Here is a 17324-nt window from a genome sequence, read left to right as displayed (position 1 = left end):
GTTTCTAATTTCTTAAGCAACTTCTTATGTGGTACTTTGTCAAAAGCTTTCTTTAGGTCTAGAAATGCACAGTCCGCCCATCCATCTCTTTCTTGTATTATATCTATTAGCCTTGAATGGAAACATATTAAATTGGTGACGCATGATCGTCCTTGTCTGAATCCAAATTGTCTTGGATTTAATACTTTGTTTTTTTTCTAAATATTTTACCCATCTACTTTTGATAATTCTTTCACAAATTTTTGCTATTGTACTTGTTAGAGAGACTGGTCTATAGTTGGTAGGTTCTTCTTTATTTCCTCCTTTATATATAGGTACTATATTTGCTTTTTTCCAATCTTCTAGAACTTTTCCTTCTTTCAAAGAACTGTTTAGTATGCTATGTATTTTGTCTGCCAGTTCATTCCTGCATTCTTTCAGTATCCAGTTTGCTATTTCATCTGGTCCATGCGATTTTCTGACATCAAGATTACTCAAGTGTGTTAATATTTCATTCTTTGTTACTTCTATTTCTTCCATAGGGGGGACTTTCTCTTTCCAATCGTTCTCTTCAGGTTGTATGTTCTCCCTTGTAAACACTGATTTAAAATGTTTGTTCATAATTTCCGCCATTTCCATTTCCTCAGTGTATTCAACTCCCTCTTGTCTTAATTTCTCCAAGTCTTGTTTGTTTTTCAGTTTATTGTTTACAAATCTGTATAATAGATTTGGTTGATCTTTACACTTTTCTATGATATCTTTTTCATATTTTCTCTTTTCCTCTCTGCACGTTTGTACATATTCATTTCTATAACAAGTATATATTTTCCATTTTTCAGGTCTTCTGTCTTTTTTCCATCTGGTCCAGGCTTTGTCTCTTTTGTCTTTTAACTCCCTACAACTTTTGTTGTACTAGCATTTTACATATTCTTTTTCTTGTTTTTGTCTTGGGACATACTTTTCCACTCCTTTTTTGTAAATTTTTGTCAAAATATTCCATTTCTCTTCCACTGTTGTTTCTTCTTTGTATATTTCTTCCTAGTTTTCCTTTTGAAAGAATTCTCTTATTTTATCAAAGTTTGTTTTTTCATACATCATTCTTCCTTTTCTATATTGTTCATTTTTTTCATATATTTTTCTTCATTAAGTTCCAGTTCTCTTTTGTAACCAATCTGTGAATGCTCGCTTCTTCTCTTCTACAACCTTCTTTGTTTCCTCATCCCACCATTCACTACCCTTTCTTCTATTTCCCCCTGTCCTTCTTGTTCCACACACCATCCTTGCACACTTTAAGACTCCCTCCTTGAACCATCCCCATTCCTCCTCCACACCCATCTCTGCTCCATCCTTTACTCCCTCCCACTCCTCCTTCAGCTTCTTTTCGTACTCCTTCTCCTTTTTCTTTTCATTCAAGGAGTTCACTCTAAGAACCTCCCTACCTTTTGTCCCTTTCCTCTTTCTCCATCTATCCTCCACTCTCAGCTTACCTTCCACCAAAAAATGATCTGATATTCCCCCACCCTCTCCCCTTAGCACATGTACATCCTTAACTCTTCCTATCATTATCCTATTTACCACTACATAATCCATTAGCGCTCTATCTACTACCCTTCCCTCCACCACCCTCTCCCATGTGTACTTATGCTTGACTTTCTTCCGAAACACTGTATTTGCTATCATCAACTCTCTTTCTAGACACATTTCCACCATCAACTCTCCACTACGATTCTTTCCTGGAACTCCACACTTCCCAACCACTCCATCGATTGGACCATTTCCTACCCTAGCATTAAGGTCTCCCAGTACTATTACATTGACATTTCTTCCTAAACCCTCTATGCACTCATTTAAATCTATCCAAAAGGCCTCCCTTTCCTCCACGCTGAAAGTGGCAGTAGACTGGAAGTGAACATTAAGGGAGAGCGACTGGAGGAAGTAGATAGTTTTAGATACTTGGGCGCAAGTGTAGCAGGAAAAGGTGGAGTGAAGGTGGAGGTAGAATGTAGATTGAGAGAAGCGAGTAAATGCCTTGGTGGATTAAAGAGTGTAATGAGGAATAGACATTTGGGAATGGATGCGAAGAGGAGACTGTATGAAGGAGTGATTGTGCCAACAGCACTGTATGGGGCAGAAACGTGGAACATAAGAGAAGAAGAGAGAAGGAGTTTGAATGTGTTTGAGATGAGGTGTCTGAGAAGTATGGTGGGGGTTACTAGGCTGGATAGAGTGAGAAATGAGGAGGTGAGGAGGAGAACAGGGGTGAAAAAGGAGCTGGGAGATAGGGTTGATGAAAGAATATTAGGATGGTTTGCACACATGGAAAGAATGAGTGAAGAAAGACTAGTAAAAGAGGTATGGAAGGCCGATGTGGAGGGAGTGAACATGAGAGGACGTCCTAGGATGAGGTGGATGGATGGGGTGAAGGGGGGTTTGGGGAAGAGGGGAATGTCTGTTGAGGAAGGAAGGGAGAGGACGGAAGACAGAGGTGAGTGGAGAATGGTTGTATATGGATGATGTTGTGATTGCATGAGGAGGAATGGGCAGGGGGGTGGGGGGTGGGGTAGTATGTGTGAGTAAATTTTGACGCAGCCCGAAGGGATTTCTCCCCGTCCTCTCCTTATATGCAAGGGGGGACGGAGAGGGGGGGTCGCCGATTAAATGAAGCGGCCTTGCTGTGGATGTGCTGTGTCTTGCGACACTGTTTCTGACCCAGGGCGGTGGGCAGGGTGCAGGGATGACCCGTCATCCAGGAGGTGCTCAGATGAGAGGGAGGGTGGGAGGGGTGTGGAGTGTATGTAGGGATAAAATGGGTGGGAGTGTTTTTATGCCTTTCCCTTTTTGGCTACCTCCCTTGTAAGGGGGAAAAAGCCTTGGTATATGTATGTATGTAAGTTCCAGTTCAATCAATATGTGGTCACTTTTACTTATTGGTGTTTTATATTCAATTTTGTCCACTATTCTAGGTTCAGATGTAATTATTAGGTCTAGTCTCGATGGTTCTTCTTCATTTATATACCTGGTGTTCTCCTGTATCCATTGTGTCATTGTATGGTCAGTAACCATCTCAAGTAGAGCGTTTCCCCATGAGCCGTCTCCACCCTTTACTGTCATTTCTTCCCAGCAGATTTCTTTGCAATTAAAGTCGCCTATCATAACTATTCTTCCTTCATCTTCCATTATCTTGTTTAATGCTATGTTTGTGTCCTCTAACATACTTTTATGTTCACTCTCTTCCCATGAGGCTGTTTTCGGGGGCACATAATTTATCACAAACTTTCTGCTCTTCTTATCTCTGTCATCTCTACTGTATTCTTTTCATATGTGACATACTTCACGTTTATATCCTTCTTAGTCAGGAACATAACTCCACCCCCTTCCTTTTTCACTCTGTTTCTAATCCAATAATTATATGCATCATGTCCTACACTGTTGGGTGGTAGTGGATCTTTTAATTTTGTTTCTACAATTCCCATTATGTCTGGTTCTTTTTCCTTCAAATAATCATTCAGCTCATTCAATCCTGTTATTAATCCATCTATATTTGTGTAAGACACTCTTAGTTTTCTGCCACTTCCATTGTGTTCTCTGTTTCCCTTTTGTTTTTCTCTTGTATGTCGACTTTCTTTAGTTTCATATTCACTACTCTCCAATAGAATCTCTCTTTTTCTGACTCTGTTCTTTGCTCGTTTTTTTCCTTAGCTTCAAATCTTTTCTGTTTTTCTTCCTCTCTTTCCTCTTTATTCATTTCCCTTTTTATCCATACCTTTTTATATTGTTCACTTGTTGCTAGTTTCCCTGTTTTGGATAAGATATTCTCAGCCGTAGTTTGTGACCTGAATTTAATCTTAATTGGTCTGGTCTTCTCTGTACTATATTTCCCTAGCCTGAATTTCTCTTCGATTTGTTTCATTATTTCTGGTTCATCTTCCTGAACTAATTCTAGTAAATTTCTTACTTTTTCATTTTCCTCTTTGATTCTTGTGGTTCTATCTGGGTTATGTTTTTCTTCCATTCCTAATATAATTATACATTTCTTTCTGTCTGCTAAGTCTCTTACAATATTCTCCTTCTGTCTCATCACTTTAATAACTGAGTCTTCAGTTTGTTCATTCATTTGCTGTCTGATTATGTCAGTGAATGCAACTTTGCTATTTTCTTGGATTTTTTTCCAACCCTCCTTGTTCTCCTTATTATTCTCCTTTAAGACTTTATTCTCTTCTTTTACTTCTTTTAACTGTTTTTTTAATTCTTCAATTTCCTTAGTTAAGTTTTTGTTCGCCTTTTCTAGTTCTTCCAATTTTTCAACTCTCTGTACAATGTTGTTAACGTGACCGAACTTAAATTCCCAGTGCTCGATCATCTTATCGAGTTTCTCTTCTAGTCTTGTTAATCCCTGGAAAATATTCTCATCATCTTCTACTGTATTGCTCTTATCTATACTTCTAATCTTTACATTTTTGTTAGACATTTCATCATCGCTAAATTGGTCCGGCCCTCGTTTGTTTAGATTTCGTCTGCCTGCCTGGGCCAAGTCCTCACCTTCCTCATTTCCTTCCATTTCCCTCAGTAATCCCTCCCCTTCTCCTTTTTCCTTACTTTCCCTACACCACGAGCAATTTCCCCACACTTTTTCTTCAGAACGTCGTCTATGCCGTCCGTTCGTTGAAGTGTGTGTGTGTGTGTGTGTGTGTGTGTGTGTGTGTGTGTGTGTGTGTGTGTGTGTGTGTGTGTGTGTGTGTGTGTGTGTGTGTGTGTGTGTGTGTGTGTGTGTGTGTTTGTGTGTGTATTTACCTAGCTGCAGTTGGAAATGCGAAGAAAATGAGAGTAATGAGTGAGGAGAATGGCAGGAGAAATAAGGAAGGATGAAGTGAAGGCAGCAGTTAAGATGATGAAAGCAGGTAAGGCACCTGGTCTGGATAGATGCCATGCAGAATGTCTGAAAAAGGGAGGTACAGTGATGGTGGACTGGTTGGTGAGGTTATTTAATGTTTGCTGGAGAGAGGGTAGAGTGCCGGAGGACTGGAGGAGTGCCTGTATAGTTCCTTTTTACAAGGGAAAGGGGGACAAGTGTGAGTGTAGTAGTTTCAGAGGGATTAGCTTGTTAAGTGTAGTTGGGAAGGATTATGGGAGGATCTTGATTGAGAGGATTAGGAAAGGAACAGAAGGAGTAATTGGTGAGGAACAGTGTGGATTTAGGACGGGTAGAGGTTGTGTAGATCAGATCTTTGTGGTAAGACAGATATGTGAGAAAGCTATAGGAAAGGGTAAGGATGTTTTTTGGGCTTTTATGGGTCTGGAAAAGGCTTATGATAGGGTAGACAGAAAGGCACTGTGGGAAGTTATGCAGATATACGGGATAGGAGGAAAGCTTCTAGGAGCTGTCAAGAGTTTTTATGAGAGTAGTAGAGCTTGTGTCAGGATTAGAAATGGAGAGAGTGAGTGGTTCGAGGTAAAGGTGGGACTTCGTCAAGGATGCGTTATGTCGCCCTGGCTGTTCACCTTATACATGGATGGGGTAGTGCGAGAGGTAAATGCAAGGGTAGTGGGTCAGGGATTGGAGATGGTTAAAGAAAATGGAGAAAAGTGGGAGGTGAGCCAGCTGTTGTTTGCGGACGACACTGCGCTTGTAGCAGGATCGGAGGAGGGATTGAGGAAGGTGGTGACAGAGTTTGGGAGAGTATGTGATAGAAGAAAGCTGAAGATAAATGTGGGTAAAAGTAAGGTGATGAGATGTACAAGGGGTGAAAATGGCAGTAGACTGGAAGTGAGTATTAAGGGAGAGCGACTGGAGGAAGTGGATAGTTTTAGATACTTGGGTGCAAATGTGGCAGGAAAAGGTGGAGTGAAGGTGGAGGTAGAATGTAGATTGAGAGAAGCGAGTAAATGCCTTGGTGGATTAAAGAGTGTAATGAGGAATAGACATTTGGGAATGGATGCTAAGAGGAGACTGTATGAAGGAGTGATTGTGCCAACAGCACTGTATGGGGCAGAAACATGGAACATAAGAGAAGAAGAGTCAAGGAGTTTGCATGTATTTGAGATGAGGTGTCTGAGAAGTATGATGGGGGTTACGAGGCTAGATAGAGTGAGAAATGAGGAGGTGAGGAGGAGAATAGGGGTGGAAAAGGAGCTGGGAGATAGGGTTGATAAAAGAATATTAGGATGGTTTGGACACATGGAAAGAATGAGTGAAGAAAGACTAGTAAAAGAGGTGTGGAAGGCAGATGTGGAGGGAGTGAACATGAGGGGACGTCCTAGGATGAGGTGGATGGATGGGGTGAAGTGGGCTTTGGGGAAGAGGGGAATGTCTGTTGAGGAAGGACGGGAGAGGACAGAAGACAGGGGTGAATGGAGAATGGTTGTATATGGATGATGTTGTGATTGCATGAGGTGGAATGGGCGGGGGGTGGTGGGTGAGGTAGTATGTGTGAGCAAAATTTGACGCAGCCCGAAGGGATTTCTCCCCGTCCTCTCATTTTATGCAATGGGGGGACGGAGAGGGGAGGTCGCCGATTTAATGAAGCGGCCTTGCTTTGGATGTGCTGTGTCTTGCGACACTGCTTCTGACCCAGGGCAGTGGACAAGGTGCAGGGATGACCCGTCATCCAGGAGGTGCTAAGATGAGAGGGAGGGTGGAGGGGTGTGGAGTGTATTCAGGGATGGAATGGGTGGAAATGATTATATGCCTTTCCCTTTTTGGCTACCTCCCTTGTAAGGGGAAAAAGCCTTGGTGTTTGTATGTATGTATTTTACGGGAAGGGGAGCTATGCTCGTGTTGTTCTGTCTTCATATCTCGTTTTATCCAGACTGTTTTTAAATTCGTGTATCGTTTTTGCACACACCACATTCTCATCTAACTTGTTCCAAGCGTCTATTACCCTGTGAGGAAAGCTGTCCTTTTTTAGGTCTCTTATATAACTGTCTTTCTTGACTTTCTTTCCGTGTCCTCTTGTATCTCTACTATTCCATTTTATTAGATGCTCTCTATCAAAAGTTGCTATGCCTTTCATGATTCTATAAATAGTTATCAAGTCTCCTCTCTCTCTTCTTTGCTCTAATGTCTGTAGCTCAAGTTTTGTTAATCTCTCTTCATATGATAGTTCTGAGGGTGTTGGGGCCAAGTTCATAATTGCTCTTTGTATTCTTTCAAGTTTTGTTATATATATATATATATATATATATATATGTGTGTGTGTGTGTGTGTGTGTGTGTGTATATATATATATATATATATATATATATATATATTTTTTTTTTTTTTTTTTTTTTTTTTTTTTTTTTTTTTTACTTGGTGACCACGTCGTCGCTGTATACTCCAATCTTGGTCTTATCAGAGTGACTAGTGTTTTCTTCACCATTTCTTCGTCCAGGTATGTAAATGCTACTTTGATTGTTCTTATTAAATTATAAGTTTCTCCAAAAATTTTGTTTATATGTTTCTCAAGGGCTATATTATTCATAATAATGATTCCCAGGTCCTTCTCATTTTCTTTTCTTTTTTTTTCTTCCTCTCCCAATTTATCTGATCCCACTTTTTTTTCTTCTTCCAAATTCCAGTATACTACGCTTCTTAATATTGAATTCCATCTCCCACTTCCTACTTCATTCCCACTTCCTACTCCATTCCCATACATCGTCCGCAAAGAAGCTCATATAACTTTTAATTCCTTTATCCATATCATAAATATATATAGCAAACATTATTGGGGCAAGAACTGTTCCTTGTGGAACTCCACTAATCACTTCATCCCAATTAGAGGGCTTGTCTCTTATCACTACTCTCATTTTTTTCTTTTATGCAAGAAGTCTTCCATCCACTTCAGCAGTTTGGCCTATGTTCCTCCTGCAGTTTCTAATTTCTTTAGCAATTTCTTATGTGGCACCTTATCAAAAGCTTTTTTTTTTAGGTCTAGAAATGCACAATCAGCCCATCCATCTCTTTCTTGTATTACGTCTATTAGCCTTGAATACAAACACATTAAGTTTGTTACACATGATCGTGCTTGTCTAAATCCAAATTGCCTTGGATTTAGTACGTTGTTTTTTCCCAAATGCCTTAACCATCTAATTTTGATCATTCTCTCACAAATTTTAGCCATCGTGCTTGTAAGAGAGACTGGTCTATAGTTAGTAGGGTCGTCGTTGTTTCCCCTTTTATATATTGGTACTATATTTGCTCTTTTCCAATCTTCTGGAACTTTTCTTTCTTTCAATGAACTGCTTATCAGACTATGAATATTGTCTGTTAGTTCATTCCTGCATTCTTTCAAAATCCAGTTTGCCATTTCATCTGGTCCATGCGATTTTCTGACATCGAGATTACTCAAGTGATTTATTATTTCATTCCTTGTTATTATTATTCTTTAATTCCTCATTCTCATCTTTTACTTCTTTTAACTGTCTTTTTAATTCTTCTATTTCTTTAGTTAGGTTTTGATTCTCCTTCTTTAGTTCTTCCAGTTTATCAACTCTTTGGGTAACGAGTATTAATTGGTTAACCCATTCAACTCCGATGACAAGATGTCTTGTCATTTGGTCAAATAAAACCAAAAATCATAAAACACCAAAATGTTTGATCAAACACCAGAAAAATATGACGTCAATCCTCGCTTCGCTCGCAGCGAAGCGAGGACTGACGTCATATTTTTCTGGTGTTTGATCAAACATTTTGGTGTTTTATGATTTTTGGTTTTATTTGACCAAATGACAAGACATCTTGTCATCGGAGTTGAATGGGTTAAACCTAACCTCCCATGCTTCGTTCATTTTTTTACTTTCTCCTCTAGATTTACTAGTAGGGGAGGTTGTCACCTCTTCCCTCATTAAATTCATAAAAGCAGTTATTTTCTCTTTCCATTGAGCTGCTATTATCTATATTTCTGTTTTTGACACCTCTGCTTCCTTGTTCTTTCTCGTCTGTGTGTTCTGCACCCCTTTTGTTTACACCCCTTCTAACACCCGAAGCCCCTTCGTCCCCTTCCTCATTCCCTTCCATTTTCTTCAGTAATCCCTCTCTCCTTTTTCTTTACCTTCCCACTACACCACGAGCTTCCCCTTCCCTACTAGTACAACAAAGGTACTCCCTCGTTGTTGAGATCGATTAAACTTGAAGTTTTCGTGGAGTTCCAAACTTCGCTGTCACTTCGACCGACGTGTGTGTGTGTGTGTGTGTGTGTGTGTGTGTGTGTGTGTGTGTGTGTGTGTGTGTGTGTGTGTGTGTGTGTGTGTGTGTGTGTGTGTGTGTGTGTGTGTGTGTGTGTGTGTGTGTGTGTGTGTGTGTGTGTGTGTGTGTGTGTGTGTGTGTGTGTGTGTGTGTGTGTGTGTGTGTGTGTGTGTGTGTGTGTGTGTGTGTGTGTGTGTGTGTGTGTGTGTGTGTGTGTGTGTGTGTGTGTGTGTGTGTGTGTGTGTGTGTGTGTGTGTGTGTGTGTGTGTGTGTGTGTGTGTGTGTGCATGTGTACTATACCTATGCATTTATTTATGTATTTTATTTATTCTTTACATTATTATAGTTTTTATTTATTGATTTATTATTATGATTTTTTTCGCATCCGACCTAGATATGGACCAAAAGGTCTCCTGTCGGCATGTTCCATCTTTGTAGAACAATTAGATCTTCCAAAAAACTGACATCGAAGTGGGTAGTCTTCTCACACCAGATTGAAGCTTTCTCTACAGTGTGTGGGCAAAATCTGATGATTATCGGATAAAGGTATGAAAACTCTGAGGACAAGCGTCAATAGATATAGAAACAGAGTGAGATAACTGTTTGTGGAATATATTGAAGTGAACAAGGGCGTGTTGAAGAACTAACCTTATGGGAAGTCCAGATATACAGGCTCCATCCCATACAAAGGACCCCAAGGAACAGGAAAATCATGATCATTCGCAAAAAGTCACTGAAAAAGTGGAAGTCCATTGGCTTCGGGAATAGAATGGACCGCACCAGCTCTCCACGGGCAGTGTTGAAACCTAAAGGGATACAGGAAAACTCCAGACAGCCCATTTCGTCAGAGAATTTCTTAGGTCTTGTAAACTTTACCTCTGCAAAGTTGTATCTACCTTATTTATATGACTCATCTCATAGTTCTGCATTCCCTGCTGTTATGAGGAATTCATGAAATAATTGATTGCTCCTACCTGAAGAACACTGTTGATTTAGATATTCAGTAATATCAGATTCTTCTGTTAATTATGAATTTAGTCTTGTTAGTATATTTTCACCTCTACATCTTTTTACAGAATAGTCTAACAACTTTGCAAGATAAAAGTAAGAATCCCGTCATTCTACGTCATGTAACAGGGCTTTAGAAGGGATTTAGATTAAACAACGTGATTCAGCGGTGTGCCACATTACTGAATCTATTTAAGGTTGTCTCACCTGTGTTTATAACGACAGCCCGAAGCGAAGAGGCACCCCTCGTCTGCAGAATCTGGGTACCGCTATACAGGATGTGATGTCTATGGAATGCTGGATCGAACAACAGGTCTTGGTCCAGCGGCACACCTACCTGGTAGTACAAGATGCCATTACATATCTTACAGGGCTGCACAAAAATAATACTCGGGCAGAGAAACGAGGAGAAAAATAAATAACAAAATATATTAAACATATATTTTGAACACAAACAAAAAGTATACACACTTTCCTTCATTATTTAATTGTGTCGCAAGGAAGGTAAAAGTAGAAATGTGTGCTCTAGTGGATGCTTTTCGCCTTCCGCCCGCTCTGCTGCCCTCATTGAGGTATGTGTTCTTGGAGAGTACTTGTGTCACATGTCTATTTAATCTTTTTTTCTTATCATTTTCGTGCCGAGTTTGATCACTTATAACTCCATTCAGAGTGGACAGGATGGATCGAAACAAGCTAATCATGTGAAACTAGTGACTTAAAGGTAACAAGATGATGCATTTACAACCTAATATACTCGACAATGGGTCATTAAATGTGCGTGGTTGTGGTACAGATGAAAGTAAAAGGAAATATAAAAGAAGAGAAGGAAGATGAACGTTTTAATGAAGCTGGAAAACTAAGCTGAAAGGGAAGGGTGATTTTGAATTTGGGAGTGTGGTAGGGTGAGTGTCAGGAGTGATAAGGGACAAAGGAGGGAAGAGGAGATAGGGAAGTGCGTGAGAAGGTTTTGGCAAAAGGTAAGGATTTTTTTTTGGGGGGGGGAGTTATGGAAGGCACTGTGGGAGGCATTGCAGATATATGAGATTGAGGGAAAGCTGTTAAGGGCAGTTAAGAATTTTTAAATTTTTTACAAGATTAATAGAGCTTGAATTAGGATTGGAAATAGAGAGAGCGGAGTGGTTCGAGGTAAAGGTGAAGGTGCGTTAAAGCTGTGTCCCGTCGCCACGGTTGTTTGATGTGCACATGGACGGGGTGACACATTGAATGAATGAGTGAAGAAAGATTAGCAAAAAGAGAGTTGAGTATAGGATGGGTGGAGTGAACTTGAGGGGACGACCAAGGATGAAATGGATGGATTAGGTGAATGGGACTTTGAGCAAGAGGGGAGTGTCTATTGAGCAAGGAAGGGAGAAAGCAGAGGATAGGGGTGAATAGAGAATGGTTGACACAACCCGTAGGGATTTCTCCCCGTCTTCTCTGTTTTCCGCATGAGAGGATGAGGAGGGGGGTCGAAGTACAAGTAAAGCGGGCCTGCTGTAGATATATACTATGTCTTGCTGCATTGTTTCTGACCCGAGCAGTGGGCAGGAGACAAAGGTGGCCCTTCATCCACGAGGAGCTAAGATGAGAAGGAAACAATGGGTGGTGGATGGGAATAAAAGGGGTGAGAGTGGGTGCGTGCGTTAACTAACTACCTCTCTTATAAAGGGGAAGAAGCCCTTGGTATATAGATAGATAGGTATTACCACCTTGAGCCAAAGTAAGCTCTGGTGGCCAAAGGAGAACTACACGAAGGTCTAACAATATTCTAAAACTCTCTCAGCACACATCCACTGAGTGTCTCGGCTCTTCGACCCCTGGCATCTGACCGTATTGCCCTAACCTTCTCCACACTGTCCTCGATCGGACATTTCTTACTTCTTACGTTAAAGATGCTAGGAACAGTTTTCAAGTTTCAATTTCTACCGTGATATCCTTTTTTTTATTATTATTATCCCTCATAATACTGACGTAACCTCAAGCTTCTAATGTCTTCACCTAAAAAAAAAATCCGAGTTAGACGCCGTAGAGTTATTTGAACAAAACCGTCTGGTATTTGTTAGAATGAAGACCACCAGGATGCTATCGTACCAAAATAGTTTCATCCCCTTCGCTACGGTAGCTCCTCTGTGGTTGAATAAAACATTTTAACGATAGCTCCGTCTGGGTTATTGGCTACATGTTATTGTGGGGTTAAAAGCTGCTCAGTAACGTGCAGCTGATACTTTAGGGTCTATATGGGGCGCCCCTATGGACCAGAGCACACATAATTTTATCTGTGATATAGAACAATTCTATTCACAGAGAAATAATTATATTCTATGATACTGCTACTGTCCCTCCGTTATGCTGCCCCCCCCCCATCTTAATATTGTCCTGTACCAATGCTCTGTTCATTTCCTTTTTTTGCCGAACCCTATGGTTTGGGGGAAGAATAATGCCACCGACTTTTCCACTTCAGTTGTAAAAAAGCGACTAAAACGGGACGGGGATAGGACTAGGCATCCTACTCTCTGTAGCCCCAAAGGGGACATTCCTAAAAAAAAGCAAAGGCATAAGAGGGTCAGGGAGGAGTTTTCCAACCAGAACTCTAAGGTTTGGGTCTTTCAATGTGCGTCAATGTGGTACAGTTGAGAGTAAAAGGGAAGAGATATGCAGTATGCTTGTGAGAAGGAGGAAGAATGTGTTGGCATTGAGTGAAACCAAGTTGTAAGGGAGGGACGAGTGTGAGTTTGGGAGTGTAGTTGGGAGGGTGCCAGGAATGAAGAGAGAACGGGGAAATAAGGGCTGGCTATACTAGTAAGTGAAGAGATATGTAAACATGTAGTGGAGTGGAAGGAGGTTTTCTCAAGGTTAATGTGGATGAAGGTGAAACTGGGAAGGGAGATGTGGATTTTTGTAAGTGCATATGGACCTGAGAAGAGTGTAGAGGAAAGGGAGTCTTTTTGGATATATTTAAATGAGTGCATAGAGGGATTAGGGAGAAATATCAGTGCAATGGTATTGGAAGATCTTAATGATAGGTTAAGAAATGAACCAATAGACGGAGTGGTTGGGAAATGTGGACTTCTGGAAAAAAAACCGTAGTGGAGAGTTGATGGTGGAGATATGTCTAGAAAGAGAGTTGGTGATAGCAAATACAGTGTTTAGGAAGAAAGTCAAGCATAAGTACATATGAGAGAGAGTGGTGGATGAAAGGGTGGTAGATAGGGCTTTAATGGACTATATAGTGGTAACCAGGAGAAGAGTAGGTAGAGTTTTGGATGTATATGTTCTAAGGGGAGAGAGTGAACAATATCAGATCATTTTTTGTTGGAAAGTAAATTGAGAGTGAAGGATAGATGGAGAAAGAGGAAAAAGACAGAAGGTAGGGAGGTGTTTAAAGTTAACTGCTGAAATGAAAAAGAAAAGGAAATGGAGTACAAGCAGAAGCTGAGAGAGGAGTGGGAGAGAGTGAAGGATAAAGTAGAACTAGGAGTGGAGGAGGAATGGGGATGGTGCAAGGAGGGAGTCACAAGGTGTGCAAAGATGGTGTGTGGAACAAGTAGGACGGGAGGAAATAGAAGGAAGGATAGTGAGTGGTGGGATGAGGAAGCAAAGAAGGTTGTAGAAGTGAAGAAACGAGCATTCGCAGTTTAGTTGCAAAATAGGACGAGCTACAAAGAAAAAAGAAGAGAAGCATAAGATAAAGGCAAAGAGGATAACAGATGTGAAATGGTATAAGACAGATTTTTTTAATAACAAAAAGATGTTTTGGAAGGAAATTAAGAGAGGAAGAGGAGACGAATCAAATGGAAAAGAAAAGGTAAAAGGTGCAGATGGAGAGATGATAATGGAAGAGACAGCAGTAAGAGGAAGATGAGCAGAATATTTCAGGGAGTTGCTAAATGTGAAGGAAGATAAAGAGGGAAAGGTAGTTGCAGTGGGAAGCAATAAGAAAATGACAGTGTTGAATGAGGAAGATGGAGGAGAATGAAGGAAAGAGAAGGTGAAAACAGTTATTAAAATGAGAGTAGGTAAAGTACCTGAGTTGGATGGGTGTCATGCGGAATGTCTAAAATGGGGAGATACAGTGATGGTGGACTGGCTGGTGAGGTTGCTTAATGTTTGTCTAAAAGAGTGTAGAGTGTCGGAGAACTGGAGAAGTGCCTCTATAGTTCCACTTTACAAGGGAAAACGGAACAAGTGTGAGTGTAGTAGTTTAAGAGGGATCAGCTTGTTGAGTGTAGTTGGGAAGGCTGATGGAAGGTTTTTAATTGAGAGGATTAGGAGAGGAACAGAGGGAGTAATTGGTGAGGAACAGTTTGGGTTGCGTGGATTAGAGTTTTGTGGTAAGACAGATATGTGAGAACGTTTTAGGAAAAGGTAAGGATGTTTTGGGGGGCCTTTATGGATTTGGAAAAGGTTTATGACAGGGTAAACAGGAAGGCACTGTGGGAGGTATTGCAGATATATGGGATAGGAGGAAAACTGAATGGGAGTGGAGTATGTGGATATGGAATGGGTGGGAGTGGATTTTATTTTATTTTATTTTATTTATTTATTTATTTTTTAGTGAACTGCAGGGAACAGTAGCTCACTTATTTATTTTTTCGCAGGACTCGCACCTGCCTGGACCTTAACTTACAGGTAGTCCGGAGTTGCTGAGAGGGATATAGCAAGCGGTGGTGTCCGGGTTATGGCATTTTACTTGTTTAGAGGAGTGGAACCCGGAGGAGACAGGGGAGGAAGAGGGGTCGTAGCTCCAGACGGCGGTCTCGATGGCGTGAGAGGAGGGGATCTACTGGTGGAGGCCACCGACTTTGGAGTTAAATAAGGAGCAGTAAGGGAAAGCACCACTCGACCTTTGTCAGTGCCATAGGAAAATATGCCTTCAGAAAACTAAATATTGCTTCGGAAGAGGGTGGAGTAAGATGCTGCGGCACTTCTTCCGAGATAGGAGGTGGGATGAGGCCTAAGACAATAGGTGTTGGTGTGCTGCAACCTCACATCACCTGCAATATTCCTGGTTGACTCCCTGCACGCAGGACTTGCCACCCACATTGATATCCGAGGCGGATACTGTAGAAGATAGCTTAGTTCATTCGTTCATTACACCACCCAACAAAGCTATTTGAAGTTACTGGTTCAAACCTGCTCTGAACTTTGCTCTCGTATAGGTTTCAGGATCACGACCCACAAAACTAAGTCCAATTTGTTTTATCCAGGTAGGCTTTCAGCATAGTGTGTGGGGGTGGGGATATTCTGGAGGGAAACTGGAAAGTAAATTTCAAATTATTGTTTACTTCAAAGGAATTTTAATTTGGGGTATTTTCCCCGTCATTTGCCCCTCCTGAAAAAGTAGCTACGCCCCTGAGGCACACCGGACGAGTGTGCATGTGAACCCAGGTTAGTTTGTGAATAAGGTGAGGGCAATATACCTTCGTGACAGGCACGGACTCTCCTGTGAGCATGGCCTCGTTGGTCACCGCGGAGCCGTTGAGAAGCACAGCGTCCGCCTCAAGTCGCCCCATTTGCGCTTCCACCTGCATCACGTCACCCGGAACCAGTTCTCGTGAGCTCATCTGTCGAACTTGGTAAAAAGGAGGTTCTTTATTACCGTCTGACGGGAGCCGTCAAGGACAGTACATGCATGCAGTTTTACGGACTTCAACGTACAACAGAAATCGGCTGACTGATTGTGCACACTTACGTTCGCCGTCCCTGTAAACGCTGACCATACTCTGGGTCGTGACCGTCTTCCTCAGCGACATACTTTGCTGAAAAAAGGTAAAGTTATAAATACTTACCTTTCCAAACGATATTACAGTCATTACTTTCAACATTATGCTTGTCAATTTTCTTGCTGAGGTTAGAACGTGCCGCTCAAAAAGATTCTCCCTCTTCAAACATTTAGCAAAATTAACTAGTGGAGATCCTCAGTGAGTAACAACAGAGAAACATGACTTAAAAATCACACTTACAATATTCTTTAATCTTACCATTTCAGCGTGTCTTTTCTGTATTTGAAAAGATTCCCCCAATATATAAGAGAATAAATATGTTCTCAGGAATTTCGATTGGCACGTGAGAAATTATTTGCATCGAAGTTTGACCGATTTTGGCTTCTGCGTTTAAAAAGGTTGCCACCCAAGGTATAAGGGAATATGTGTGGCAAATGAATTAATCAATGAACAGTAGACATAAAGAAGATAGACACCAAAGATTATAAACATAGGAAAAGAGCAGTGACCGTCTACAGGAACAGCTTCAAATCAGTCAGGCGATCAGAAATGGGAGATTAGAAAAAGGAATAGCTACTCTATGAAAGAAACTTCAAGATCAAATATTTCTGCCAAACTGTATCAAATGCCTCTGATATGTCTAGTGCAAAAGTATAGGTCCCACCAAAATCCCCCAAAGACGATGGCCAAAAATCAAATCTTAAAAGGTCTCAAGCAAAACGTCCAGTAGCATCAGTACTCACTTTTCGGGTTTCCCAAACGATGAGAGTGATGGAGATGACTGAGAGTCCAGCGATGCAGCCTGAGTAAAGGAAGTACCATTGGAGACACCAAACGATAATGGTGTAAGCTTGAAAGAAGTAGAAGGGATTGTAGGCCTGCAGCAAAAAAAAAATATAAAGTCCAACATTGGTAGACAGGGGCCATTTAGGTAAAATTTAAGTATACAAAACTTATCTTTGTTAAAATTGTCGTTGGAGTGGACATGATGTCAAGTCGCCTTCAGACGTTTTCTAAAACAAACTACCCTAACCCACACCCCACAAAAAGGTTTTTGAGTTATCTTACGTTCCGTAAATCACACCTCACTCAACCCTCCGTTACAAGTTCCTTCAATCTTACCTTTATCAATCTCAGCACAATTCGTAACAATGATACTTCCTACTACTCCATTAGAAAAAAAAAAATCAGTAACGGCGCAATATCATGATGATAAAAATTCTGAATAACAGAAAGTGTGAGAGGCAGAGATACACACACACACACACACACACACACACACACACACATATATATATATATATATATATATATATATATATATACATATACATATATATATATATATATACATTCGTACATACATACACACATACATATATAGTATAAAGGAATTCGGAAAAAAAAAGAATAATAGGATCATATAAACTGGGAGAAGAAGGAATAAAAAA

The 17324-nt window shown here is 40.7% G+C and overlaps 1 protein-coding gene across 2 annotated transcripts in view; it reads right to left on the bottom strand.

Moving 5' to 3' along the window:
• LOC143041779 (polyamine-transporting ATPase 13A3-like) overlaps nucleotides 1-17324 on the bottom strand; it is a 264024-nt gene that overhangs the window by 152285 nt on the left and 94415 nt on the right. For both annotated transcript variants that reach the window (XM_076213829.1, XM_076213830.1), the window contains exons 6-10: nucleotides 16617-16751; nucleotides 15843-15909; nucleotides 15571-15722; nucleotides 10358-10487; nucleotides 9791-9948 (exon numbers count right to left, since the gene is read on the bottom strand). In XM_076213829.1, coding sequence (XP_076069944.1) covers nucleotides 9791-9948; nucleotides 10358-10487; nucleotides 15571-15722; nucleotides 15843-15909; nucleotides 16617-16751 — 642 coding nt within the window. The remainder of the gene's footprint in view (nucleotides 1-9790; nucleotides 9949-10357; nucleotides 10488-15570; nucleotides 15723-15842; nucleotides 15910-16616; nucleotides 16752-17324) is intronic.

This window comes from Oratosquilla oratoria, chromosome 32 (genome assembly GCF_046742065.1).
Source record: "Oratosquilla oratoria isolate Oo_2021 chromosome 32, ASM4674206v1, whole genome shotgun sequence".
NCBI classification, from domain to species: Eukaryota; Metazoa; Arthropoda; class Malacostraca; order Stomatopoda; family Squillidae; genus Oratosquilla; species Oratosquilla oratoria.
Note: the sequence above shows the minus strand (reverse complement) of the source record. Positions and strands in the feature narration are given on the sequence as shown.